The sequence below is a fragment of the Bufo gargarizans genome, chromosome 6 (assembly GCF_014858855.1).
Source record: "Bufo gargarizans isolate SCDJY-AF-19 chromosome 6, ASM1485885v1, whole genome shotgun sequence".
Classification (NCBI taxonomy): Eukaryota; Metazoa; Chordata; class Amphibia; order Anura; family Bufonidae; genus Bufo; species Bufo gargarizans.
The window spans coordinates 136438921-136466031 of record NC_058085.1 but is presented as its reverse complement, the minus strand read 5'-3'; the positions used below and the strand labels follow the sequence as shown (position 1 = coordinate 136466031).

Below are 27111 nucleotides of genomic sequence, written 5' to 3'. Positions count from 1 at the left end.
ATACTGTGCGAAGTCGAGTCACAGCACAGTGCTGTAGGAAGACCAGGAAGAGCACTAGATGTTCAGAGTGGCGGTGTCTGGAGCAGGAGGAGTAAGTTGATTTTTTTGTTTGTGTGAGCATGGGGATCTGAACTGGGGTTCTAATGGGGTTTATCACATTGTGGGTCTGATCTGGGGTCTGAATGGGGGTTTAATTCACAGTGGGGTTCTGATCTGAGGTCTGATTGGGGGTCATTCATATCGGGGGTCTGATCTGAGATCTGAATGGTGGTCCTTTTCACAGTGGGGGTCTGAGCTGAGGTCTGAGTGGGGTCTTATTAACATTTTGGGTCTGATGTGAGAACTGAGTGGGGGTCTTATTAACACTGGGGGCATGAGTGGTGGTCTGATCTGAGGTCTAATGAAAAATATTTTTTTCTTATTTTCCTCCTCTAAAGCCTAGGTGCGTCTTATGTGCAGGTGCGTCCTATAGGGCAAAAAATACAGTGTGTGTATATATATATATATATATATATATATATATATATAGTAACATATATTTATAGCGATTGGCGTTGTTTTTCTGATATGACTGTCCAAATCTCATGAAAAACAGTGCACCAGCTGCTTTCAAAGTATAATACGTAATTGGCACACCATTTCACCATTTTGGTCCTAATTAGATTTATAAAAATATATGGTGTTCAAAGGTGGGTTTGCACTTTGATGATGTCACATGCTTAAAGGGGTCATCCGACCCCTTGCTAAAAGAGGTTATAACAAGTATTAAAATTATCCCCTATCCACAGGATACTGGATAACTAAATGATTGATAAGGGTCTGACCACTGTAAACCCTACCAGTCCCGCAAACAGAGATCCTACATTCCCATCCTGATGGAACAGCAGGCCAAGCATGAACCCTGTTGTTCCATTCATTGTCTCCCACCAGTCCGACCACCACCAATCAGTTATTCCCTAGATGTATACAAAAAAGAATTTGGAACAAACAACTTCTTCTAATTCCATCATTGTGAGAACATTCACTTTATTCTTTTTGTTGTATTAAAAAAAAAAAAAGAAATTAAGACCCCAACTTCTGCTTCAGTCCCAAAAACCAATTACCTAACCAAGCTCACCAAACCCACTGTTGAAGAAAGACATTCAGAGCTGCATTGTAAAAGAGTCTTTCTGGACTGTATCCAAGTAATAGACTAGATAGACTATATTTATCTAAGTGTTCCCGATGATTCCTTCCTCAGTACTCACAGATGCCAGGTACTCCATTTTCCAAGGTTATTTAATATTCATTTCATTCAGCACAAATCTATGATCCTTTGAGGCAAGTTCTAACCCATTGTGCTGTGTCCCCTCCTTGCTGGGTACCACGTTTTGTGCTGTGTAGCATCCATATTATGTATGATCTTTCTTGAGTAGCTGCATGATTCCTTCCATTTCACTCTTGGTCGAGCTGTATTCCTGAAGTGTTGTGCTGCCTCAAGTACAGTATTTTGTCTATATGTTGTATTGTATTCTGTGCAGATACTTGGAACGGAAAATATCTTGGCAGTGAGTTGCTCATCTATAATGATGGCAAATGTCTGGTCTGGAGAACGACATGAACGCTTCTGGTGATGTTGGAGCCAAGAAGACAACGTAAGTTGATGGATTTTACATCTGGTTTAGGAGCTTAGTGAGAACCTCTTCAGATATGGACTTGCTGTTCTTTCTGTATTTTGACTTGGGGTAACAAAACCAATCTCCAGCGCCTCATTAGGAACATGGCGTCATATACAGATTTATCCATGCAGTAATCAGATAGCCGGCTGCAGGCAGCAGTGTTTATATCAGCATTGCATTCAAGGCAAGAGATATCTGATATCTTGCCAGTTTTTTTTTTTTTCAAAATGTGAATACAGTTGGCGTAGGCCAGGGTTAGTATAAGCTGTGTTATTAAAAGTTTGAGTAGTCTGCATCATAATCCAGTATTAATGCATTCTATGTTTTTCAGGGGTGGTGTAGTTATTGGTCTTTCTATCCCGTAAAAATTATAAACTCATCCTGTACCCTTCCCATCTGCTTAATCTATTAGTGCAATCAATGGGGGATTTTTATCAGTTTTCCTATTTTTATATTTGAATGTTATAGATATTCTTAAAATTATACATATATATGACTATTTTCAGGAAACACTTAGTTGGAACCTTCTTCTACCACTGGGTATAAAGGCAGAAGTTGTTACCTGGAATCAAAGCTTATTCATGGCAGTAATTTAATTAAGCGCTAAATTCCAGGATGGTACATGGGGTCCCATGGCAATGCTGTATTTAAGAACAGTCCCTCCTACAATCAGTTTCCTAATGGCAGTGACATTTAAATAGTCCCTTTCACCTTCATGAGTGCCAATTTTTTTTATGAGTTGAGCCAATATTCACAAGCTTTTGGGATGCTGAAGCCTCAGAAATATCCAGGGGCGGACTGGCCATAAACCCTACAGGGACATTTCCTGGTGGGCCGATGTCCTCCTCACGGCTGCTGGCTGGGTACATAACGATCTGATGCTCTCATTATTAATCAATGCTAGGAGTATCAGGTACTGATGCACCTGGCTAACAGCCGCATAGGACGGTGATACAGTTGAATACTGTGGTGAGGGCGGCAGTATTTTGTGCTGCACTGTGGTATTTGGTTCTGCTGGGGCGGTATTTTGTGCTGCACTACAATATTGCCAGCCCTACTTCCATGACTACTTGTGTTGCCCCACCTTCTGTCAATTCGGACAGAAGGTGGGGCAGTTAGTTTGTTGTTTCCCAGGGTCACTTTAAGTCCCCAGTCTGGAAATATACTTTCAATTGTCTCAATCCACAAAAATCAATGAGGTGACCAATAAAAAGAAAAAAGTTGAAGTCGTTGTAAAAACTAAAATGTACTCAAGATAATTGGCTTGTTTTTAGTGGTCGCTCCTTCCCAGTAACAAAGTGTACGATCGGCAGTGACACGTTTTAAAGGGTCAATCCTTCCTGAATTTAAATTGCAGCGGCAGCTTTCGGGACTGACTGACAAGTTCAATACGGCTTCTGCCAACAGAAACCTGCTATGTTGCAGTCTATTACTGTCCCAGAGAGACAGCTTAATTCCAGTCCTGGAAGACAGGGAGAAAGTTCCCATAAATATTCACTGTAGTGGTCCCTGCTGCAGACTTGTCATTCTTTTCTCACTCCAATGGATTATCATCATGTTTGCTTTATCAAGCAAGGCCTAGAGGTGTCATGGGAATGATAGAGAATATTGATTGACAAATGGCGAGAGAAGGTGTCACGAAGGTTATGCCACCGGCTATCCACCTCCAGACCTGGAAAACAAGCAGAGGAAGCTGTTTGTACAATGCAAAGAATCAATTCCAGACAGTCATCATAGTAATTCAGTAATGAGCTGATGAAGTAAAAAAACTGAGTAGCCACCAACTTTAGTGGAAGTGCCATTGGTCCGTGTTATCTACATGGAAAAAATTAAGAACGTTTTCCTGCCATACCAAACTTATCTTTTTTCTGATTTTTGAATGTACTACATTGTACCATTTAATTGCTGTAGAACATTAAGGCCTCTTTCACACGGGCGTTGCGGGAAAATGTCCGGGTGCGTTGTGGGAACACGCACGATTTTTCAGCACGAGTGCAAAACATTGTAATGCGTTTTGCACTCGCGTAAGAAAAATCGCGCATGTTTGGTACCCAAACCCAAACTTCTTCACAGAAGTTCGGGCTTGGGATCGGTGTTCTGTAGATTGTATTATTTTCCCTTATAACATGGTTATAAGGGAAAATAATAGCATTCTGAATACAGAATGCATAGTAAAATAGCACTGGAGGGGTTAAAAAATTGAATAATAATAATTTAACTCGCCTTAATCCACTTGATCGCGCAGCCGGCATCTCCTTCTGTCTTCATCTTAGCTGTGTGCAGGAATAGGACCTGTGGTGATGTCACTCCGGTCATCACATGATCCATCACATGATCTTTTACCATGGTGATGGATCATGTGATGGACCATGTGTTGACCGGAGTGACGTCACCACAGGTCCTGTTACTGCACACAGCTAAGAAGAAGACAGAAGGAGATGCCGGATGCGCGATCAAGTGGATTAAGGTGAGTTACATTTTTTTTTTTTTTTTTTAACCCCTCCAGCGCTATTTTACTATGCATTCTGTATTCAGAATGCTATTATTTTCCCTTATAACCATGTTATAAGGGAAAATAATAATGATCGGGTCTCCATCCCGATTCGTCTCCTAGCAACCATGCATGAAAATCGCACCGCATCCGCACTTGCTTGCGGATGCTTGTGATTTTCACGCAACCCCATTCATTTCTATGGGGCCTGCATTACGTGAAAAACGCAGAATATAGAGCATGCTGCGATTTTCACGCAACGCACAAGTGATGTGTGAAAATCACCGCTCATGTGAACAGCCCCATAGAAATGAAAGGGTCGGGATTCAGTGCGGGAGCAATGCATTCACATCATACATTGCACCCGCGCGGAATACTCGCCCATGTGAAAGGGGCCTAACAGGGGTTAACCCTTAACAACCGCCCACTGTCTTCTGACGGTGCAGGTCTCTTCAGTCTGCAACAACGTCTTTTGGGCTGCTGAAGCGGTTTTGCACTAAGAAGCAGCTATTACTAAAATTTCTTAGCGCAGGCTCCTGCATAAGAGCCGGGGTCAGTGGGAGCGCCAACTCTGGCTGTTAATCTTTTGATCACGCCATAATCCATACAGCAGTATGATCAAAGGGGATCCCCTCCTGCAATCGGGTCACCAGGTTTCCCAGTGACCTGATTGTAGCTGGGGGAGCAATGCTCAATCAGCCCTGGGGACCTATGATGGTCTCCAGGGCTGTCTGCACTGTAAGCCTGCTGTCAGGGCACACTATCGTTGCCCTAATAGCAGCCTGTGTCATAATGACACAGGGCATAATGTATTTGCATATAGGAGTCTGTTAATACATTATAAATGTGAAATTGAGTTATAAAACATTAATCCCATAATGGGATATTTTTTTAAATGCCATAATGTAATAAAAAACGTTAAAAAAAAATGTTCCCCCCTAAAAAAAAAAACCTCCATTATTTAGTGTAAAATACATTTTATTGTGTGCACACATTAGATTTAATTTTTTTTTAAAATCTATAAAACTGTAATAACCTGAAGAATAAAATTATCAGGTTATTTACTGTGAAACTTGTAAGGCGTAAAGATTTGACAAAAAAAAAGTGTTTTTCTATAATTCCGCAGCAATAATAAATTACACTTTAATTTATATTTACCACTGAACAATGTAAAAAATACCAATATTTCTCCCACATAAAACAAAGCTCCAGGCAGCCACATCAGTAAAAAAAAAAAAAAAAAAAAAAATATATATATTTTGATGGTCATTAAGACCTTCTGAAGCCTGATCATAACGGGGATTTCCAGGACATAGATATTAATGGCCTATCCTCATATAGGTCATCAACATTAGAAAGGTGGCACCCCCACCAATCAGCTGTTTAGACCAGCAATTGACCCCAGAAAATATAGTGTATGGAAGGCTGCAATACCTAGGCATGACCACTACACAGTGTATGAAGCCTTCTGCTTCCACCTCTTACACTGTATAGTTTCCAGCGTCTGCCTGACATAGCTGATTAGTGGGGGTGCAGGGTGTCGGACCTCCCACCGTTCTGATATTGATGACCTATCCCGAGAATAAGTCTCACCCCTCCCACATGCTTGGGACTACTACACAGCAAAGGCAGTGGTTTTTCTAACAGCTGTGTCTGGTATTACAGTTCAACGCCATTCCTTTCAATGGACATGAGCTATGGACAGATGTAGCAGATTTTATCGTGTCATCAGTTACTATTGGATGAATAAGGGCTCATTCAGACGGCCGTGAGTGTTTTGCGGTCCGCCCATGTGCGTTCTGCATTTTGCGGAACGCACACAGCCAGCCCTATACAGAAAATGCATATTCTTGTGCAAAATTGTGGATAAGAATAGGACACGCTGTATATTTTTTGCAGGGCCGTGGAACAGAACTAACACCATGTGCTGTCCGCATCTTTTGCGGCCCCATTGAAATGAATGGGCCCTTAGAGTACAGCCCAGCAGGGTAGCTGGCTACATGCGGGCAAGCTATGTCCATCCACAGCAAACAACTGTCGGATGATTTTGCGGTAAAATCACACAGCCATTGGTTGCTGAGCATGGGCGTGGTTTTACCGTATGCAGCCAGCCGCAAAATTAGGCCGCACCCTAACGGCAATAATTCTGGATGGGTGATGGTCTTAGTATGTTCACATTTCTAGATTTTTACTGGAAGAGGATTCACATTTGACATATCTATTTTGAGTAATGCTGATCAGACTATAGAGTCATTAGCAGGGTGCAGAAAGAACCGCAATTGGCTGTAATTGTATGGTTCATACCTTCCTCTCCGGATATTCCTTGCAGATAGGAAGAGAGAAAGAAAGAAATACCATTATTAGCACACAATGTCAGGTTTCCCTTTCTCAATATATAATTCTAAAAATGATTGGTAAAAAAAAGAACCTGTTGGTTACTTACTTGAAACCCCATCCGGTTCCCCCTAATACAATGGCAGCAATGAGCACAGCCCCTGCGATAGATCCGATGATAATATTTGTACCACTGGGACCTGCAGTAATAATATGGTTTTAGTAAAAGTAATTCCCCAGTGAAGAATAAGCTGTAGGGCTTATTATAAATCATATATATAGACAATGAAAGTTCACAGTTGAGGCAATTTGAAATTTTCATCTCTCAAGTTTTTTTTTACTGTTCCCATTCCATCAAGTGAAATTATGAGGACATTTGTCCTGTTTCCACGATCCAACAGAAACAATTTACTTCTGATGCTATGCAAACATTTACATTGTGTGGACATTTTTCTTCTCTCATGAAACATTCAATGATTGGTCCTGAAAACATCATACTAGATAGTCCATGAAGACAGAGAGTACTATAGTCTTGACATATAGATGAAATACATAACGTACCTTTTGTTCTCTCCACAACTCCAGTGGTTTTAGGAACAGGAACTGGATCGTATACACTGCAGTCTTTTCCAGTCCAGTCCGAATGACAAATACATTTCCCTTCGTTACTGCAAACCTGAATAAGACAGAGAGGATCTAAATGGTGCTAAGCCTGCTGTTGGCCAGTTCTGACCAACATGCATCAGGATCCTGCATGAGATTAGAATAGCATGGCCGTTTTCTTCCAGAAATAACACCACACTTGCCCGTGAGTGTTTTGGGTATTGCAGCTACTGTAAGTCTCTGGGGCTCAAGTATAATACCACCCACCACTCATGGACAAATGTGGCCCTGGTGCTGGAAGAAAGCAGTTGCTTTCTTCTTGTAAACCTCTTTGGTACATCCAGAATATGAAACTGAACATACCCCATGATCTGAGCATACCCCTCCACGTCCACCGCTTGGGCAGGTACTAAAGTTGAACTCATTTGCTGATATACACTTCCGATCTAGACACATCATGTTAGGTCCACACGGTGTCCCATCCTCAACATACCCCAATCCTGAGCCATCTGGTAGAATCACCTGTCCTCCTCTGTAAGTAAGAAAAGATCATGACATTGTGGTGTCAAAACATTCCCACGGTACATTATAATCAGGGGGGCAGGATACATATTAAAGAGTCACTGTACTTTCAACAATTTCATTTTATTTAATAGAGAATGGTGCAAATAGCAAATTTCTAAATCACTTCATTTAAAAAAAATATGCCTGTATCCACCTTAAAAAAGCTCAAATCATGGCCACTAGGGGTCACACTTTCACCTAATCCTCTGCCTGTTGTCAGGCATGATCCATCCTTAGCAACAGAGGCGGCAGAGGTGAAGTGGGGGTGGGGGGTCAGAACTAGCTGAGATGCTTAGACTGATAAAAGAACTGCTCCTAATAAGTATCTAAAGATCACAGGAGCCTCCTGCCTTTTTGTAAAGGCTCATTCACATGACCGTAGGCCGTCTGTACCTGTATTGCAAACAGCAAACACAAAACCCATTGATTTGAATGGGTCTGCAAGATACAGCGTGGAGGCATGGATCGGAAGCCCATGAAAGCACTACAAAGCTCCTCCGTGGGCTTTTGGGTCCGGGCCTCTGCACAACAATCATCAACTGTTGCTCTACCTGTAGTATACCACGACCTGATTCAGAACCTCACTCAGGCTCCACAATTATATCCACATAATCCACTCAATCGTATTAGTCTTATTCAAAAGGTGATTCGTGAGGTATAAATAATATTTACTCTTTTGAAGCTTTGCTTGTATTTTTCAGTCCATTTATTTTTCATATAAATAAGTCGCTATAATGCATAGAATTCCTGAGAGCACTGAACTGATTGCTGCCCATGCTGCGCGAAGTTTCGGGGTTCACGCATGATTAAAGGGGCGTGGCCCCCGAAACGATACTCCACACAACAAAAAATAAGACAAGTCCTATCTGTTTCCGTATACGCCACTATACAGGATTAACACGGACGGCCTATGGTCGTGTAAATGAGCCCTACAATAAGTGTGATTTTCCCCTCCTGTGAGCCACAGAGCTGAAAGCAAACAGTGGGAAGTAAGGAAAAAAACGTCACAGCAGTACGGTGCTGGCTTATTCCACAGAGAGATACATCCCCTGCTTCTGAGTGAAATGCATCTAGCTGTGCAGCTGAAACAGGGAATAATATGGCTGGAAAATACATTGTTAACAGTTATGATTGTACAAAGAAGCACTGCCATTATGCAATTTTTTTTATTTTGTTTTAAACTCAGGTGCCTTTTAAAAATAAAAATAAACATAATTGAGTTGAAAGTTACAGAAATTTTGTTATAACCTCATCTTTTAAATACTAATACAAGAATACATATGTCCCTTTCATGAGATTTCAAAGACTGCAATAATAACTATACATTGACTACACAAGAGTACCTGGAAATTCCATAGTTGTTATCTGTGCTTAAGCACTGCAATTTTGTTGAATTAGAGCCATAACTTTTTTCCTGGCTTCCTGATCCACCCATCTATTTCCTGAGATGTCATCGCCAATGTCTATTATATGCAGTAATTAATGTCACATTGTGTTGACTTCTTGGCATCTTCATTGAGTATTGTCCAACTAGCCTAAACAGTTGCTTTGATCAGTGGAACAAACGCTCATTCAGACACCATCATATGTAAGGAAGCCGTGATCCAACAAAACGTTGACGTGTCATTGCTCATGCGTCCATTAAAACGACTTGCTGGTTGGCAGTATATTTCCCCATGTAAACAGGGGATGTGCTGCTGACATAGTGTAAAGTGGATGTGAGGAGGGGGTATGAGTGGCACTCATTATGGGCAGAAAGTTGGCATTTTTAAAAGGACTCATATATGATTGTGTCTTACCTGCAATCAATGTATCTGTTCTGGTGATAGAAAGACATACTTGTGATGTCACCATTCAGCTCTCCAATTCTTGGTAATCCAGAGATATTAGAACATAGGAGGTAGCCACAGAGCACATCTCTAATGGACAGAAAGAGGACATCTCTGTGAACACCTGTACAGCATACTGTACCCCACACCTCAAATTACTTATAACAAGTAATGACTACCAGTCAACTGTAGAGATACATGCACACAGCAGTGCAGTTATGCAGTTTTTCCGTGTGGTCTTCACTGCATTTTCACACCAAATCCATATGTGTTACTAGCGGTGGGGATGGGGATTTGCCAGAGATAATGCAAACGGCAAAAATCTGGCCTGAAAATCCATGCAAAAAATTCATATGCTGCGGATTTCAAAATCTGCACCTCAGGTCAATTTCTGCACTGAATATTTCCAAAATTTGTACATAAAATTTTGAAATTCTCATTTACTTAGGTGCTACTGCATTGGGTGGTACTGTATTAGGCCCCCTGCACACGAACGTGTAATTTGCGGGCCACAGCACGGATCACACATGTTCGTGTGCAGGGGGCCTTACGCTGTGGATTGTCCGCACAAATATCCGTGTGGTGAATCTACACGTAATACCCACCTCGTGCATGTACCCTATGGTGTTCATCGCTGCCCTAAGTCAGGTCATACAATAGAGATCGCGTCATCAGGTCGCTGTTGGCTCTGTTCTCACTTACGGTTTGCTGCACTGAATCCAGTTATCGCCATCTCTTCCACAGTTGCCTTTCTCTGTCCCTTCAATGTTTAGTTTTTCATAGCAGAACCTGTCTGATTCACCTAGAAAAAGTAAGAACGGTACATTAGATGTTGCAAGGTCCATCTTCTTGATTTGTCACACTGTTTGAATAGATGGAACCGAAAGATAGCTTTGATTACTTAAGTGTGATGCTGCAAATGTACCATTAGATCTTCCAGACTACGGACATCAGTCTTTATATGTACAGTGCTAAAGCATGTATGAAACCTGCAAGGTGCCTTCGTTTTCAATATAGGGACACACTAACTATAATGTTTAGGTGTTGGCATCTTTATATTCTAAATTTATACAGTGATAGTTGATCTTTCATTTATATGTTTGCCAAATCCCATAAACTTTATGTTAAATGAAAACACCTCTCCTGATTCTGGCTCAGTCTGACATAAGTAACTTTGGGAGGCAGTGAGAATAATAAGATCATTTTACGAAGGTCAATAAACAACTGGAAAGAGTGATTTTTTATTATTTTAATTGTCCTGAGGCAGGAGACTACCACTGAGATTTAATGGAAGCGATCTGGACAATACAAGATGATTCTAGTAGATAATGAGGAAATATACAGAAAAGGTTCTATTATATGGACTGAAGCCCAGGCAATTATTGGGAGGGACGAACTGATTGTGAGTGGAGGTGATAGCTTCATTTACATGCGGCAATCATATCCTCTGTATGGGGATGAATGATCAGCCCTGCGATTGCTCTGCCCTATGCAGATTCATTGTTTGCCGGCAGCAGATCCCTGTTTACAAACAATGATTTATGTGCCACATAAAAGATGATTTTTACTATGTCTGGATAAAAGATCTGATCACATGTTTACACGGCCAATGATTGGAAACAAACATTCTTCTTCAGCCGCCTATTCGCCTGTGTGAAAGGGCCGTAGAGCTATTCAGGAATTTCATAATGTCTAAAGCTTTAACCAAGATTTCAGTTAATTTATCATATTTTTAAGTGGATTGTATGAAGACATGGCATTTTAAAAGCAAAGCTCCACTCTTGGCATCACATTAGTATACTTGTATTTTTGAGCATTTGTATTTTTCTGCGTGCATAGGACCCTGTAACGGTACAGTAAGACTGCACACGTTGAGGATTACATGCGTTTTTTCTGCACACATTTTCATCCAGGAAAAAAAACAGCATAAGGCCTCTTTCACACTACCGTTTTTTTTTTCCGTTTTGCGGTCCGTTTTTTGCGTTCCGTATACGGTCCGTATACGGTCCGTATACGGAACCATTCATTTCAATGGTTTCGCAAAAAAAACGGAATGTGTTCCGTATGCATTCCGTTTCCGTATTTCCGTTTTTCCGTTCCGTTGAAAGATAGAACATGTCCTATTATTGCCCGCAAATCACGGTCCGTGGCTCCATTCAAGTCAATGGGTCCGCAAAAAAAACGGAACACATACGGAAATGCATCCGTATGTCTTCCGTTTCCGTTCCGTTTTTTCTGAACCATCTATTGAAAATGTTATGCCCAGCCCAATTTTTTTTATGTAATTACTGTATACTGTATATGCCATACGGAAAAACGGAACGAAACAACGGAACGGAAACGGAAACACAACGGAAGCAAAAAAACGGAACAACGGATCCGTGAAAAACGGACCGCAAAACACTGAAATGGACATACTGTAGTGTGAAAGAGGCCTAATACAGTAACGGCAAAGTGAGGCCTCTTTCACACTACAGTATGTTGAATTCAGTGTTTTGCGTTCCGTTTTTCACGGATCCGTTGTTCCATTTTTTGCTTCCGTTGTGGTTCCGTTTCCGTTCCGTTGTTCCGTTCCGTTTTTCCGTTCCGTTTTTCCGTATGGCATATACAGTATACAGTAATAACATAGAAAAAATTGGGCTGAGCATAACATTTTCAATAGATGGTTCCGCAAAAAACGGAACGGATACGGAAGACATACGGATGCATTTCCGTATGTGTTCCGTTTTTTTTGCGGACCCATTGACTTTAATGGAGCCACGGACTGTGATTTGCGGCCAAATATAGGACATGTTCTATCTTTTCAACGGAACGGAAAAACGGAAATACGGAAACGGAATGCATACGGAACACATTCCGTTTTTTTGCGGAACCATTGAAATGAATGGTTCCGTATACGGACCGTATACGGAACGCAAAAAACGGACCGCAAAACGGAAAAAAAAAACGGTAGTGTGAAAGAGGCCTGAATGAGATTTGCCAAATCTCATATACACATTGCGCATTTTGTAAGTGCGGAAACTGACTTGCAATGCAGATTTTGAAATCCGCAGCATGTCAGTTGTTTGTGCAATTTTGCACCTTATGTAGAGTAGTTTTCCTGTAGACTTCAATAGGGTTGTTAAACAGAAAACTCGCACCAAAAACGGCATAAAAACCTCACACAAACAAATGCGATTTATGTGCGTTTTTTACGTGGTTTTCACACAGATTTTTTGCATACAAATACCAATGTGTGCAGGTAGCCTTAAAGGGGTTATCCCATGATTAATGTAAAAAATGAAAATCAGACATCATATAATACATGAAAATCAGCCCTGTACCTCACATGGATCCAGAGATCTCCCTATTCATTGCTCTGCTATATTTATATCAAGCTGACAGCTCAAGGGGAGTGTCTTTTCTGATGTAGCTAAGGGGGCGTGTCTCAGATCTCCCTATCACAGCTCAGGAGGTGTGTCCATGCTCTCCCTATAACAGCTCAGGAGGCAGTTAAAGGATAAAACTGAGCATGTGCAGCCTTCTCAGTGAGCAGGACAAAGAAATAAGAGAAAGAATAAACAGCAGGTGGCGCTGTACAGATTTTATTGAATAACTCAATGGATATGCTAAATTTTTAATTACATGCAGTTAAAAAAATATTCAGATCTGGGTGCTGATTTGAACACTGTAGAATATTTTTCATGGAACAACCCCTTTAAGGTCTGCAGTACATGATATACCATCCCCTGTATCCATTATCAAGGATAACAGCGTACAGTATAGTACTTGCAAAATTATCTCTGTGCATCTGGCTTATTATGCTTGTGATATGCAGCATTCATTCCATGTCAAAACTCTGTCATCAACAATGATCCATTCCTAAACTTTGACTTTACATATGCCATTCTCCACCTATCTCTCCCTTGATTATTGCATGTCATTTATTTTGCACTCTATTGCTTTTAGTTCAGCTGTGTATTTAATCTATTTCTTATGCACTAGGGCTAAACAGAGCTAGAGGAAACAAAAATAATCTGATAGATTTAGCTACAGAGGTACCACTTACTCCGTCCCCATAGTGCAATGCATTGACGATCTCTGGTCTTGCAACGGCCTCCATAGCATCGACCCTGTTAAGCATACATTTCTATTTTTATCAATAAAATCAAACATCTTTAAACAAAAATTATACTTCTATCACATAGTGTAAGTTAAACAATTAGGCCTCTTTCACAGGGCGTCGCGTGTGAGGGCCAGATAGGAAGCGGGTGTGTCGCAGGAAAATGTGTGATTTTTCGGCGCGAGTGCAAAGCGTTTTATTGCGTTTTGCACGCGCATGAGAAAAATCGGCATGTTTGGTACCCAAATCCGAACACGGACTTCTTCGCAGAAGTTTGGGTTTGGTGTTGTGTAGATTTTATTATTTTCCCTTATAACATGGTGATGAATCATGTGACGGACCATGTGATGTGCGCAGTGACGTCACCAAAGGTCCTTTTCTCCCAGCTCATTAAAGAAGAAGAAAGAAGAGAAGCCGGGCTGCGCGAACAAGTGGATAAGGTGAGTTTTAAAAAATTTTTTAACCCCTACATCCCTAATTTTCTTAGCATTCTGTATTAAGAATGCTATTATTTTCCCTTATAACCATGTTATAAGGGAAAATAATAAAGATCAGGTCCCCCTCCCGATCGTCTCCTAGCAACCATGCGTGAAAATCGCACCACATCCGCACTTGCTTGCGGATGCTTGCGATTTTCACGCAGCCCTATTTACTTCTATGGGGCACAATATAGAGCATGTGGCGATTTATTACGCAACGCACAAGTGATGTGTGAAAATCACTGCTCATGTGCACAGCCCCATAGAAATGAATGGGTCCGGATTCAGTGCGGGTGCAATGCATTCACCTCACGCATTGCACCCGCGTGGAAAACTCACCCGTGTGAAAGAGGCCTTATTCTTTTTCACAATATGTTTGTAGATTTTTCTCAGGTATAAAAAGAAACAAAAAAATAAGACATTCAAATTATGCCTTCAGAGAAAAACCATGACTAACTACAAGCTGTCAATGAGATGCATGCAATGAACCAATTTAAAAAATAGGGAATAAACCCAACAAGGAGAGTACCATAAAAGTAAATTTTTATAACGCTCTAAAGATTGTCTATAGGATCCAGTCTTTCAGTAAGAGTCTATTTACACGTCTGTCTGATATCCTAATGGGATTCAAAGATCCATGAGAAAGAAACAATTTAGCTGCCTATGGAGCCAATCACTTGCCACTAGTGTCTTGTTACGGTTCCCCTGGCCAGTTGCCAGGGGAACCAGGGCTAGAGGGTGGACCTCGCTGACGTCGGAGCCCCGGGCCAATGAGGAGGTGTGCCGAGGCTCCCGAACGTCAGGCCGTGCGGGCGGCAACTCCGTGGCGTACTGCCACACCAGTGTGAGCTGCCTTCCTCTGGTAGGTGACGGTGAATTTCTTGTCCTCTAGCTCCCCCTACTGGATCCTTGCATTATTGAAGACTCCCCTGGCTTGGATCCCTTATTGGTATTGAGACTCCTGGTTCTGACTCTTTGGCGTATTTTGGTTTTCTCGTTTGACTAGCGTTACTTGTCCTGTATTGTCCAACTGGCATTTGACCCTTTTTCCGTACGCCGACTCTCAGGATGTTTGTTTGTTAGTCCATGTTTTTGTGTTGCCCTTCTCGTATTGCAGTGTAGGGACTGTCATCCAGTTGTGGGGTCAATCCTTAGGGTGCAAGTAGGGACGAATAGCGGGTCCAGGCAGTTTTAGGGCTCTACTATTGCAGTTTATGTGTGATGGTAGTCCTTATCCTTCATTTATGATATAGGGGCTTGGCCTTGAGAATAATTTGCACTGGTGGGCCCCAAGAACCCCAATCTGACATTGATAACTACCCTGTGTTGCCTGTGAAGTAAGTTGGCGAATACAGAGCTCAGGGTCCAGGTCAGGAGGCAAATACAAGTTGGTAATACGACAAATAAGATCAAATACAGAAAGCCAAAATTTATTAACCGTCATGCATTCCCACCACATGTGAAAATAGACCCTTTTGGGACACAAGCCGCTCCAACAAGGACTAGAGTACAATGGTTTAGATGTAGCCAGTCTAGCAGGAGTCAAGTACTATTAAAGGAAATATTTTTGTGTCGTTTCCCAACGGGTGATACTTTTAGAGACTTTGCTTATCCAATTGAAAGCTAGTTACCACTCAGCCTACCCCAGATCATTCTCCCACAATAAACTTGCGAGAAGATTTGCATTCCAAATAAAGGACATAATTTTACTTAATAAAATGTGGAATATAATTTTTTGCCTTAGACACTAAAGTAAAAAATATAAAGGCTGATTTGGAGGAATGAGGAACATCCACATTAACTAATGACAAAATATGCTGAATACCAAATATAAAACAGATCAAATTTACGATAAAGGAGGAGTGTCCCGTCACTCAGCACCTTACCAACAGAAGTGTTACATAATTATATCCTAGTATTTTCTGGTGAGAACTCTTGCTGATCATGTCATTTTAAGATTATTTGAACATGAATTTTATTCATAATTCACTCCTGCACCTGTGTCTAGGAATTAAAGAAGTGGTGGTATAACCTGGTGGATCTGGCATATAAACTGGCAGTAATATTGGTGAAAGCCACCTGTGATTGAATGACTTAGAACATGACAAGGAATTGTTCTACAAACAGTGATATGCATTCAAAGCCACTGTGAGAGTACCTGTTCATTGTCACAGAAGTATCCGTCCTGCTTGTGTAGATTTGCTGGGCACTGTGTAAACACAAGGAGACATGGATTACCTTACATAAGACAGATTCACATTCACAAATCCAATAGTTTTTTTCATTTTGATCTTTTATTCGTTGACGTCTTCTCCCTCTGTTCTATGAGGGAATTTTTTTCTTTGTGTAGTAAAACAGGGATGGATGTGTCCTAAAATGTCAATGTCTAGTAATTTCATATCATTGCCCAAGATCAAAGTTACCTGAACCTTAAAAGGGTTGTCCAGGGTGGTTAGAAATGACTCAGAGTGGGATAAAAAAAAAATATGAAAGAAGGGATATTCGCCCTCAACTATCCCCCGTTACTCACGTTCCGATGTTTACTGAGTTCCTGCTTGTCTCTGCTTCCTGGTCTTAAAGGGGTTGTCCCAGTGTTTAATACTGTTGACCTATCCTGGATGTCAGGATATGTTATCAGTATCTGATTGATGGGATCCGACTCCCAGCACCCCCGATCAGCTGTTCGAAGAGACCTCTGGTGAGTGCCGCAACCTCTTCCTAGGCCACTGGCATCACGTTCATTGAACACAAGTGAATGGGGCAGAGATGCAGGACCCAGCACAGACCCTATCCAATGGACAGCACTGTGCCTGGTAAGCTGTAAGGAGGCCACGGCACTCAATAGAACAGTATGGTGTCTCTAAACAGCTGATCAACTGGGGTGCCAGGTGTTGGACCCCCACCTCAGTATAGGTCATCATTATTAAACACTCGGAAAACCACTTTAACATCCATCAAATGCCTGCGCAACCAATCACTGGCAGTACTGGTGAAAGAAAGGAGAGTAGGGTGTGTGGGACTGTAGGGCGTGGAAGAGGCCCCCGAGTACAAGGACTGCTTACCTTCTGTGCTGTGAGGAGGGCACGACTACCTAAAACGCTAAAGGATGGAGCCGAGCGGGCTATGCACCCTGTTCCCCTCCTGGTGCAGGTTCGTTCACTTGACAGCTGGGGACTCTGATGCAGTACTGCAGGAACATTACGACTCCAAGGACGTAAGGATAAGATAGCATTTATTGGTGACAAAAGGCAACGCTTTTCAGGGTCGGAATGACCCCTTCGTCAGGCTAGGTACACTGTAATCATTATGGTGTATGTAGCCTGATGAAGGTGTCATTCCAACCCTGAAACGTGTTGTCACCAATAAATGCTTTCTTATCCTTACCTCCTTGGAGTCATGATGCTTCTGCAGCACCGCATCAGAGTCCCCAGCTTTCTTCCCTATCGCCAAACAATCAAAGGCTGAGGCAGGTCACTGTCACCGTCAATGATTGGATTGAGCAGGCATTTTCTGTTGAGATGGGACCAGGAACCTGTAAGTGTTGTAACTGGAGCGTAGCCCTTTCTAAAAAATGTACCCCTTGGACAACCAATTTAATGGCTCCAGCATTTAGGGGATGTCCTTATTGACTCTCAGAGCTGAGTTTTTGGGATCAACAATTATTAAGAAAATATCAATAGTCAAAGAACAATATTCTGTGTCTACTATGAAAGTTCTCTATTTATAAAGGTATTTGTTTAGCTCAAAATGGGAAAGTAAATGCAGATAGCATAAATCACTGGTACAGGAAATCCGTCTGCAGTCATGGTCCCAGCCTTCGTAGTAAAGGATTCTAATGACGTACTGTACGAGTTCACTTCTGCACAATATAAAAGGTCCCATAATAGATGCTGGTCCCAGTAAAATGGAGATGGCAATCCTCAGACATGCTGCATGCAGAACAGGTCCAAGGATGCCACACTATCCAATTAACACACGATAAGACTGACTCACCACACTGGAGTCTCCAGGACACATCTCTGGTACATCACATTCATTAATGGGCTCACGGCAAATCGTCCCCCTTGGTTCATACTGTGATCAAGACACGGAAGAAAGATATATCCTAAAAGAGTCTATGAACGCAGCATCACATATTATCTTGAAGTCTAGATGGGGCAAGCCTATAGCGCCTTACTGTCCACCCCTATATGAATCCGACATGCCAATTTCCATTTCATGCTGTATTGCGGCACACACAGTGCCTACAGCTCAATAATATGGTGCTATAATGTGCACCGTAACGGTGTAACTGTTGTGTTCTTTGTTTGTTTTTTTGCTAATGTGTAGGGACAGAGATAGGGAACATTTATCTAATATAATTTATTTAGAAAAATTGTGCATTTATAGTAGAAATCTTGTCCAGAAATGTCAGTTTGCAGCCACTCTAAAATAAGCATTGCTAAGGCACATCCGTCTTCCTAGTGCAGTACTGACTGGTGATGCCCTCACATAGTGGACAATAGGTTGATATCTGTATCTAAATATATATTCGTCTCCCTGCTATTTATCACTGATCAGTGTGGCCAGCGCGGTCAGTCAGTGATTCTGCTGGATTCCCGGAGTAACTAGATACATGATAGGATAGCAGTAAGTGCTCACTATTGTCAATGCAGGGAGGCAGGGGGAAGCTATTCTGCTGTATATAGGGAAAGTTATAGAGTTGAATGGATCTATAGTTAGTTACTCAGTGCGCCAAGAATACAGCAGAATCTGTGAGAATGATCAAGGCACATAAATATATATTTAGATATTGAAAGGGATTTCCAGGATTTTTTTTCCTCAGGATAGGTCATCATCGGTGGGGATCCGACACCTGGGGCCCCCACCAATCTGTTTTGAGAAGGCACCGGCGCCTGGCCTTCTCGCCGCTTAGCAAGCACAGTGCCGTACATTGTATAGCAGCTGTGCTTGATATTGCAGCTCAGCCCAGCATTCACTTGAATAGGGCTGAGCTTCTCCTAGGACACGTGACACATGAACGTGTCATCACTCCGTCTAGGAAATGCAGAGAAAAGGCTGCGGCGCTCACAGGAGCGCCGATGCCTTCTCAAACAGATGATCGGCGGGGGTCCTGAGTGTCAGACCCCCACCAAACAGAAACTGATGATCTATCCAGACGATAGGTCATCAGTATAAAAATCCCGCAAAAATCTCAGCAGCTCCCAGCCCAGCCCGTCTTCCCTGTCAGTACTGCACTGTACACTACTAGGAAGACAGATGTGCCTTAGCAACACTCATTTAACAGAGCACTGCTAAGGAACATTTCTGGGCAAGTTTTCAACTATAAATATACAATTTCTCTAAATAAACTATATTAGAAAAATGTTCCTCATCCCTGTCCCTACACATTAGCAAATAAAAAAAAACAAGGCAGTTACACCTTAAATGTCCCTTCATTTTATAGTCCTTGTAGTAGTAGTCATTATTTTTCTTCTTAAGTATATACTGGTCAGACTTAAATGATCATTGTAGAGGAGTGATCTCTTACCTTACATCGCCGACAACACAGCCCGTCACTACACATGGCATCATGGCTGAGTGTGCACTTCTTACAGCAGTTCAGTGCCCCACTCTTTTTACATTCCTGTCAATAACAATAATAGCGCTAATGACCATTATGTGGTGTTTTATAGAAAACGGCTGCTCTAATATTGTGTAAGTTATACCAGTTTCTGATGTAAACTGCAGTATATTTCTCAGCCTGTGGAGACTTGGCCCAATACAAAAAACGGGAGTAGAGTAAAACAAAAAAAAGTCACAACTTTTTTAATGCAAAACTAAGAGCCAACATTTGCAACCAGAACACTAGAAAACTGGTGAAAGTTGCATAATAAATTTCCTCCATAGTGTCCGTGATAGTCGATATTAAAAAACTGATCGAAATTTGGGGGAGATTTATTAAGCTAAATGTTCTAGAATCCTGGTTCAATTTATACATGCCTTGCACAATATTTCTTATGCGATTTAGACGCTTTTTGTAACATACTAGAAAAGGGGATGTGGCTTAGCAGGAAGGGTCATGGCTTAAGTATCTAACTTTTACCAAGATGCACCAAATTCACTGGGATACATTTGGTGAATTTCTAGACTGCCTGATATAAATTTACACATTCTTATTATTAGACAGGATTAGTAAATCTGCCCCATAGTTTGTGGGAAAGGGTTTAGTCTAACTGGTCACTTACCATACACTCTTTGGGCTTTTCAGTTTAGTAAGCAGACCTACTGACAGCTATCTGTATGCATGCTGATACAGGACAGTCTATCAATCACTGATTAAGACTGCCCACTGGACTCCTAAGCCAAAAGAAATGTCCTATACAGCTGTCTATGTATGACTGTGAATAAAAAGATAATTGTTTAGGAGTCCACTGGACTCCTAAACCCAGAATGAACCGAGATTTAAATAAACTAGAATAGAAGTTATACTGAATCTTTTCCCACAAAAAACTATATATCAGCCTGCTCAGCTTCACCTACTCTATAACATGCTGCCCACAGGTAGGACTGCATGCCCGACTTATCAGATTATCATTAAAGGGGTTATCCAACCCCTATAATGACCCCCCAATGCCCAGGCACCTAATATAGGTTATATTTACCCCACTCTTCAACACCCACGTCGCTCCTGATCCTCGAATGGCTGCAGCTGAATCATCCTGTGCGCAGATCAAAACATCCAGAAAAGGGGATGGCAACCAATAGTAGGCTGTGACGGGGACGAGCCTCTCTAGCATCGCGGGTGACACTAGGGAGGCTTGTCCCCGTCGCGTCCTGCTATTGGTTGCCAATGCTACAGGGAGATGCAGTGGCGGCAGTGCGGGGATCAGGAGCGACGCGGGTATAGGGGAGAGGGGTAAGTATAAGCTATATGAGGTGCCCAGGCATTGAGGGGGTCATTAAATGTCAACATTAACCCTGGGTTCACACCTGAGCGTTTCTGAGACGCGCGTATTTGTCGCGCGTTTTTATGCGCGTTTTTTGCAATAGTAAACGCGCTTTTGACGCGCGTTTGTGTGATTGACTGCAGTGTTGTCCAATGAGTCTATGGCCAAAACGCGCGACAAACGCCCCAAAAAAAGCTCAAGAACTTGTTTATGCATCGGGCGTTTTACAGCGCGTTCAAACGCGCTGTAAAACGCTCAAGTGTGAACCAGGGCCATAAGGAAGCATTGGTTTCCACGTGTTGAGCGTTTTACAGCGTGTTTGAACGCGCTGTAAAACGCTCAGGTGTGAACTTAGGGTCACTGTAACACAAAACAGTAATTGTCACTTGGGTACTCACAGTAGGTGAACCACAGTCACATTCTTCTCCCACTTCTACAAATCCATTTCCACAGGATGGAGCATCCAATAGCTAACAGAGGAAAATGAAAAGAATAAAAATACATTATTAAAAACTGGATGCATAAGATGGCAAAAAAAGCCAAATTAAAGTGAAACATTTGTGAAGGCTTTGGTGGTGTAAGGTCTATTACACTGTGAGTAGCAACCATAGTTAAAATGTACCTACACTTCCAGATGACTGTTCAGGATGAGCTACCATGTTCACGTACAGCAGCAATATTTATGTATGACATTACACAAGAGTTCGTTTGCATCTACCGCATGCCGGCACAAATGCTGACTGTAGGAACAGTTTTTTTTTCGTTTTTTCTGAAACCCAGCATTTATGCTGAAAAGTGGCCGGATCACAGCTAGACTTCATTATAGTCAAAGGGGATCCGGCGGTGAATGGCAGAAACTGGCAATGCCATATCTTGGCACAGCCTGCCAGATCCACTGCCGCGTATGTGAATGTACCAAAACTTGTATTTTTTTTAGCAGTTCTCCCCTCTGCAGGCTTCAACTCTAATTCTCCATTTCCCCTGAGCTAGTAGGTGGAAACTAGCTACTATCATGTCTCCCATACATAGCACCTGGAGAAAACAGGAGATTCTACTCCATAGCTCTCTCTAAGGCTACTTTCACACTTGCGTTCAGAGCGGATCCGTCTGGTGTCTGCACAGGCGGTTCCACTCCTATAATGCAGACGATGGGATCCGTTCAGAACGGATCCGTCTGCATTATAGTTTAGAAAAAATTCTAAGTGTGAAAGTTGCTCAGACGGATCCGTCCAGACTTTACATTGAAAGTCAATGGGGGACGGATCCGTTTGAAAATTGAGCCATACTGTGTCAACTTCAAACGGATCCGTCCCCATTGACTTACATTGTAAGTCTGGATGGATCCGTTTGCCTCCGCACGGCCAGGCGGACATCCGAACGCTGCTGTCCGCCTGCTGAGCGGAGCAGAGGACAAACGGTGCCATACTGATGGATTCTGAGCGGATCCGCATCCACTCAGAATGCATTAGGGCAGTACGGATGCGTTCGGGGCCGCTTGTGAGAGCCTTCAAACGGAACTCACAAGCGGAGGCCCGAACGCTAGTGTGAAAGTAGCCTAACACACACTCACTCACTGCCTCACTCAGAGGTGGTAGCAGCAGCACAATTTAGGCCATTACAGAGGTTTACTAAAAAGTACTGGTGTGAATAAAGCACTTGGGTGAGTCTGTCTTTGGAGACCAAGACAGAGCTAGCAGAGAATTCAGAGTGAATGAGTGAACAGTTAAAAATTTAGGGGACCGGAGAGAATGAGCCAGATCAGTGAAGAAAAAGGCATGTTTCTCCTATTACAAAGTTTCTTATATTTTCCCGAACGATTGACTTATGTAATGTTTTTTGAAAAGACAGTAACCATTTAAAGGGGTCGTCTGGGATCAAATAGATTTTTAGAAACATGACATCTTACCATGTCTAGCGGATTCAAGGTCCCCCTGTTGTGTTCCTGTATTTTTAGCACTTCTCCAGTGCTCCTACACTAAGTATTGACATGTTTGTGTATATCTGCGGTAACTTCCTGTCGCAGCATTGTGGAGTCCGGGCTGTCAGTCGGATCAGTCTCCACTCCTCCATGGATCCTCTCCCTAATTGATATTCCGCCTCCTGCCCGCATATCCCTCCTCTCTATCTTCCTAGATAAGGCTGCGCAATGCCCGATGTCGTCACAGGGCCAGAGGGGCGTTACATATCCCTGATGTGACCTCCTACATACCTTCCTGCCTGCGCTCTGCATAATATTCTTGTCTGCCGGTGACGTCACCGGACCAGGGGGTGTTACTTTAGCGCAGCCTGTTGCTGCCTACTACCCGCCCTCCCTGCGCTCTGAATAATCTCCGTAGGTGCCGGTGACATCACCGGGCTCCTTGCGAGGCGAAAGAGGCTTCGCTCTCCATAAAGAGGCCCTGTACGTCACTAACATGTGGAGTAACCACACTTCCGGCTCAGAATTTGGAGATTAGAAAACGGGGCATCAGAAAAGGAAAATAAAGGTAGCGCACTTAAGCAAATGTCACCAATCCTGGACAACCCCTTTAAACTGCGTTATTTTGTGATCCACCAGCACACAGACTCAAGGATACTTCACTTCCATAGGTAATGCATACAATACAGTAATGTATGCAGATTATTTGTTATATGAATTTCTGTACATATTTTCACATGGAATCTAAACTCACTAATGCTGAGAAACCATAAACCACTGTGATGTGCTATGTAGCTTAGAGCACATATCCGCTACAGGAGGCAGGCGGGAATGTTCACATTTCAATCTGATCCATAGACCTCAATTACCCGACAGAGGCTAATAGCGTGTCTTCTTGGCCTCTGTCAGGCTGCTATGCTTCAGCATCCGTTTATTCAAACTGTACAGAAAAGCACACTATACAGTGGACCAATAAATTTTTTTTTTTTAAATACAAATATTTTTTTTTTTCAACACTGGGGCGTAAGGGTGATGTAAGCCATCTTAGACTTCCATCAGATGCTCCTGACCTATATGTCTGATGAAAGGTGATGTGAACAAAACAACAAGCTGTAGCGGGTGGAGGGATAGAAACATGGGGATATAGGAACATTATAAGAGGTATGTGAAGGCAGATATGCAGCTAGGGGACGAAATGCAAACCCAGACTTATATAGGGACACGTTTTAAAGGAAAAAGCTATGTGAGGATGTAGGACTAGTGAGGATTCTGTGGAAATACCAAATAATGTCATGTTAGGCATGAAAGGTCTCTACCTTATGGGGTTTGTTAAACAAGCACTTCCCTCCTCCGTTTCCCAAGAACTGTCTGTATTCATCAGTACTGCAGCGGGAGAATCTCTGGGGAAGGTAGTACCTGAAAAAAAGCTAATTACTGTCAGTGGCAAACACAACCGTACTCCTGATTTACTGATCCTAATGTCATGTACACCAATACAACAGTCATAGAAAACCACTTAAAACAACCAGAAGCACAATCCTAAAACCTGCTGTGGTAATATTCTGGACTATTGGAATTTTTAAAATGAATGTTAGATTAATGTGTGCATAAATATGTATTTATGAATGCTTTTTCTGGACAATTACCACATACGTCCAGGCATTGTATACATCACTGTATGGAGTATGTCAAGCTGAATTAACCCCATCACTTGTATGTATAATATATATATATATATATATATATATAAAAATGTACCATGCAGCTAGGACTTAAAGGATAACTGTCATATTTTTTACTCAAAATTCAATTTTCATACATGTTGTTGCTGCTGTGGTGATAATCCATAGTCACTAATTATTGTGTTCACATACCACTTGTTTAATAAGATTCGTCCATAGCAACCGCTCCTCACAAGACTATCTGACTATCTTCTCAAGATGGCCGCCGATGCCCTTACCCTGAGGCTAAGACCTCCCTCCCTAACTACCCAGAATTCAATCGGCTCATTTCGGGAACGCGCAGCCTCACCCCAACCAATCGGCTTTCTCCAGACTTAAACACGCCCTCTTCCTCCTGAGTAATCACAAACTTTTAGCACAAATATTCTAATTGCGAATTTTTATCCTGAATATCGGCACTATCCCAGTCCGACGGGAGCGCGCAGGCAGCGATCGGGACTGCCCACTACTACGTCCTCCGTCTTCTGTATATAGAAGATAGGAGACAGAGGACACCTAGGAACGCTGTTTTACCCCCACCTCACTGAAATGCCTGGGGGAGGAAAGAACATGCTGCAAATACTAGGTGACTCAATACCTATACAAAAGTATTAGCTAGGGAACTAAGGTAAACTTAGTCGGACCAATCCAATTACAGTTAAAAAAAAATATGACAGTTACCCTTTAAAGATACAGCCACCACTTCCCCGTCCCATTTCCTATCCTAGACATTTATGACATAACCTGTACATAGTCAGGGACCGGGACAGTGACAAGAGGCAGTCTAGAACCCTCTGTATGTTACACACAGGGGACAGATAGTGATGACTATTGATGAAAGGATAAGTGGAGAATTGAATGACGCCTTACTCCATGGAGCCCAAAAGTTATTCCTATTTGCTTTATGCCTTTTTCTGTGACATTTGTACTGTGACGTGTACTTTAAACTTGTTTGTGACATCATTATGTTATTTTTTTTCCTGTGCTGTGTCAATGTGTATTCGGTTACCTTTCTTGAATGCATTTCTGTGACATCACTGTGTGTATTATCCCTATAACAGTGACATCACGGTGTGCATTATCACTATAACTGTGACATCACTGTGTGCATTATCCCTATAACTGTGACATCACCATGTGCATTATTCCTATAACTGTGACATCACCGTGAGATCACTGTGTGTATTATCCCTATAAATGTTACATCACTGTGTGCATTATCACTTTAACTGTGACATCACTTTGTGTATTATCCCTATAACTGTGAGATCACTGTGTGTATTATCCCTATAACTGTGACATTACTGTCTATGTTGTTCCTGTACTGTGTCATCACTGTTATCACTGTATTGTGACATTGCTATATGCATTTTATCTGTACAGTGACATCACCATGTTTATGATCCCACCCTATACAGTGACATCACTGTGTATATGATCCCTGCACTGTGACATCAGTGTACAGTGTACTGTATATTTTCTCTGTACTGACATGAAAATATTTATACTGTAGAAATCTCTGTGTACATTATACCTACATTGTTACAACTTAAGCTTTATCGCTCTGCCAACAAAATAATGATTTTTTCATTTTCTAAACCCACTGCTACAGTATGTGCCCATTCCAAATTTTGCTATTTGTGCCCCATCATTAACTATTACACCCCTGAAAGTCAGTGTCATCATACACATGCTCTTAGGCCTCTTTCAGACGGGCGTTGCGGGAAAATGTGCGGGTGCGTTGCGGGAACACCTGTGATTTTTCTGCGCGAGTGCAAAACATTGTCATGCGTTTTGCACCTGCGTGAGAAAAATCGCATGTTTGGTACCCAAACCAAACTTCTTCACAGAAGTTTGGGTCTGGGATCGGTGTTCTGTAGATTGTATTATTTTCCCTTATAACATGGTTATAAGAGAAAATAATAGCATTCTGAATATAGAATGCATAGTACATTAGCACTGGAGGGGTTAAAAATAAATAAAAATAATTTAACTCACCTTAGTCCACTTTATCGCGTAGCCCGGCATCTCTTCTGTCTCCTTTGCTGAACAGGACCTGTGGTGAGCATTCATTTCAGGAACAGGACCTGTGGTGACGTCACTCCGGTCATCACATGATCCATCACCATGGTAAAAGATCATGTGATGGAATATGTGATGACCGGAGTGACGTCACCACAGGTCCTGTTCAGCAAAGGAGACAGACGAGATGCCGTGCAGCGCGATCAAGTGGACTAAGGTGAGTTAAATTATTATTTATTTATTTTTAACCCCTCCAGTGCTATTTTACTATGCATTCTATATTCAGAATGCTATTATTTTCCCTTATAACCATGTTATAAGGGAAAATAATAATGATCGGGTCTCCATCCCGATCGTCTCCTAGCAACCGTGCGTGAAAATCGCACCGCATCCGCACTTGCTTGCGATTTTCACGCAACCCCATTCACTTCTATGGGCCCTGCGTTGCGTGAAAAATGCAG

General features: G+C 42.1%; 1 protein-coding gene across 3 annotated transcripts in view; it reads right to left on the bottom strand.

Annotated features, from left to right (window-relative positions):
- Positions 1-1840: 1840 nt before the first annotated feature.
- Positions 1841-27111, bottom strand: part of ADAM11 (ADAM metallopeptidase domain 11) — an 89671-nt gene continuing 64400 nt past the window's right edge. The window contains exons 15-27 of one of the 3 annotated variants that reach the window (XM_044299165.1): positions 24224-24323; positions 21388-21459; positions 19591-19686; positions 18054-18134; positions 16219-16269; positions 13528-13591; positions 10182-10281; positions 9450-9569; positions 7450-7618; positions 7045-7159; positions 6593-6683; positions 6454-6471; positions 1841-3330 (exon numbers count right to left, since the gene is read on the bottom strand). In XM_044299165.1, coding sequence (XP_044155100.1) covers positions 3315-3330; positions 6454-6471; positions 6593-6683; positions 7045-7159; positions 7450-7618; positions 9450-9569; positions 10182-10281; positions 13528-13591; positions 16219-16269; positions 18054-18134; positions 19591-19686; positions 21388-21459; positions 24224-24323 — 1093 coding nt within the window. In that variant the 3' untranslated portion in view covers positions 1841-3314. The remainder of the gene's footprint in view (positions 3331-6453; positions 6472-6592; positions 6684-7044; positions 7160-7449; positions 7619-9449; positions 9570-10181; positions 10282-13527; positions 13592-16218; positions 16270-18053; positions 18135-19590; positions 19687-21387; positions 21460-24223; positions 24324-27111) is intronic. The other 2 variants (XM_044299166.1, XM_044299167.1) reach the window with 2 other exon arrangements.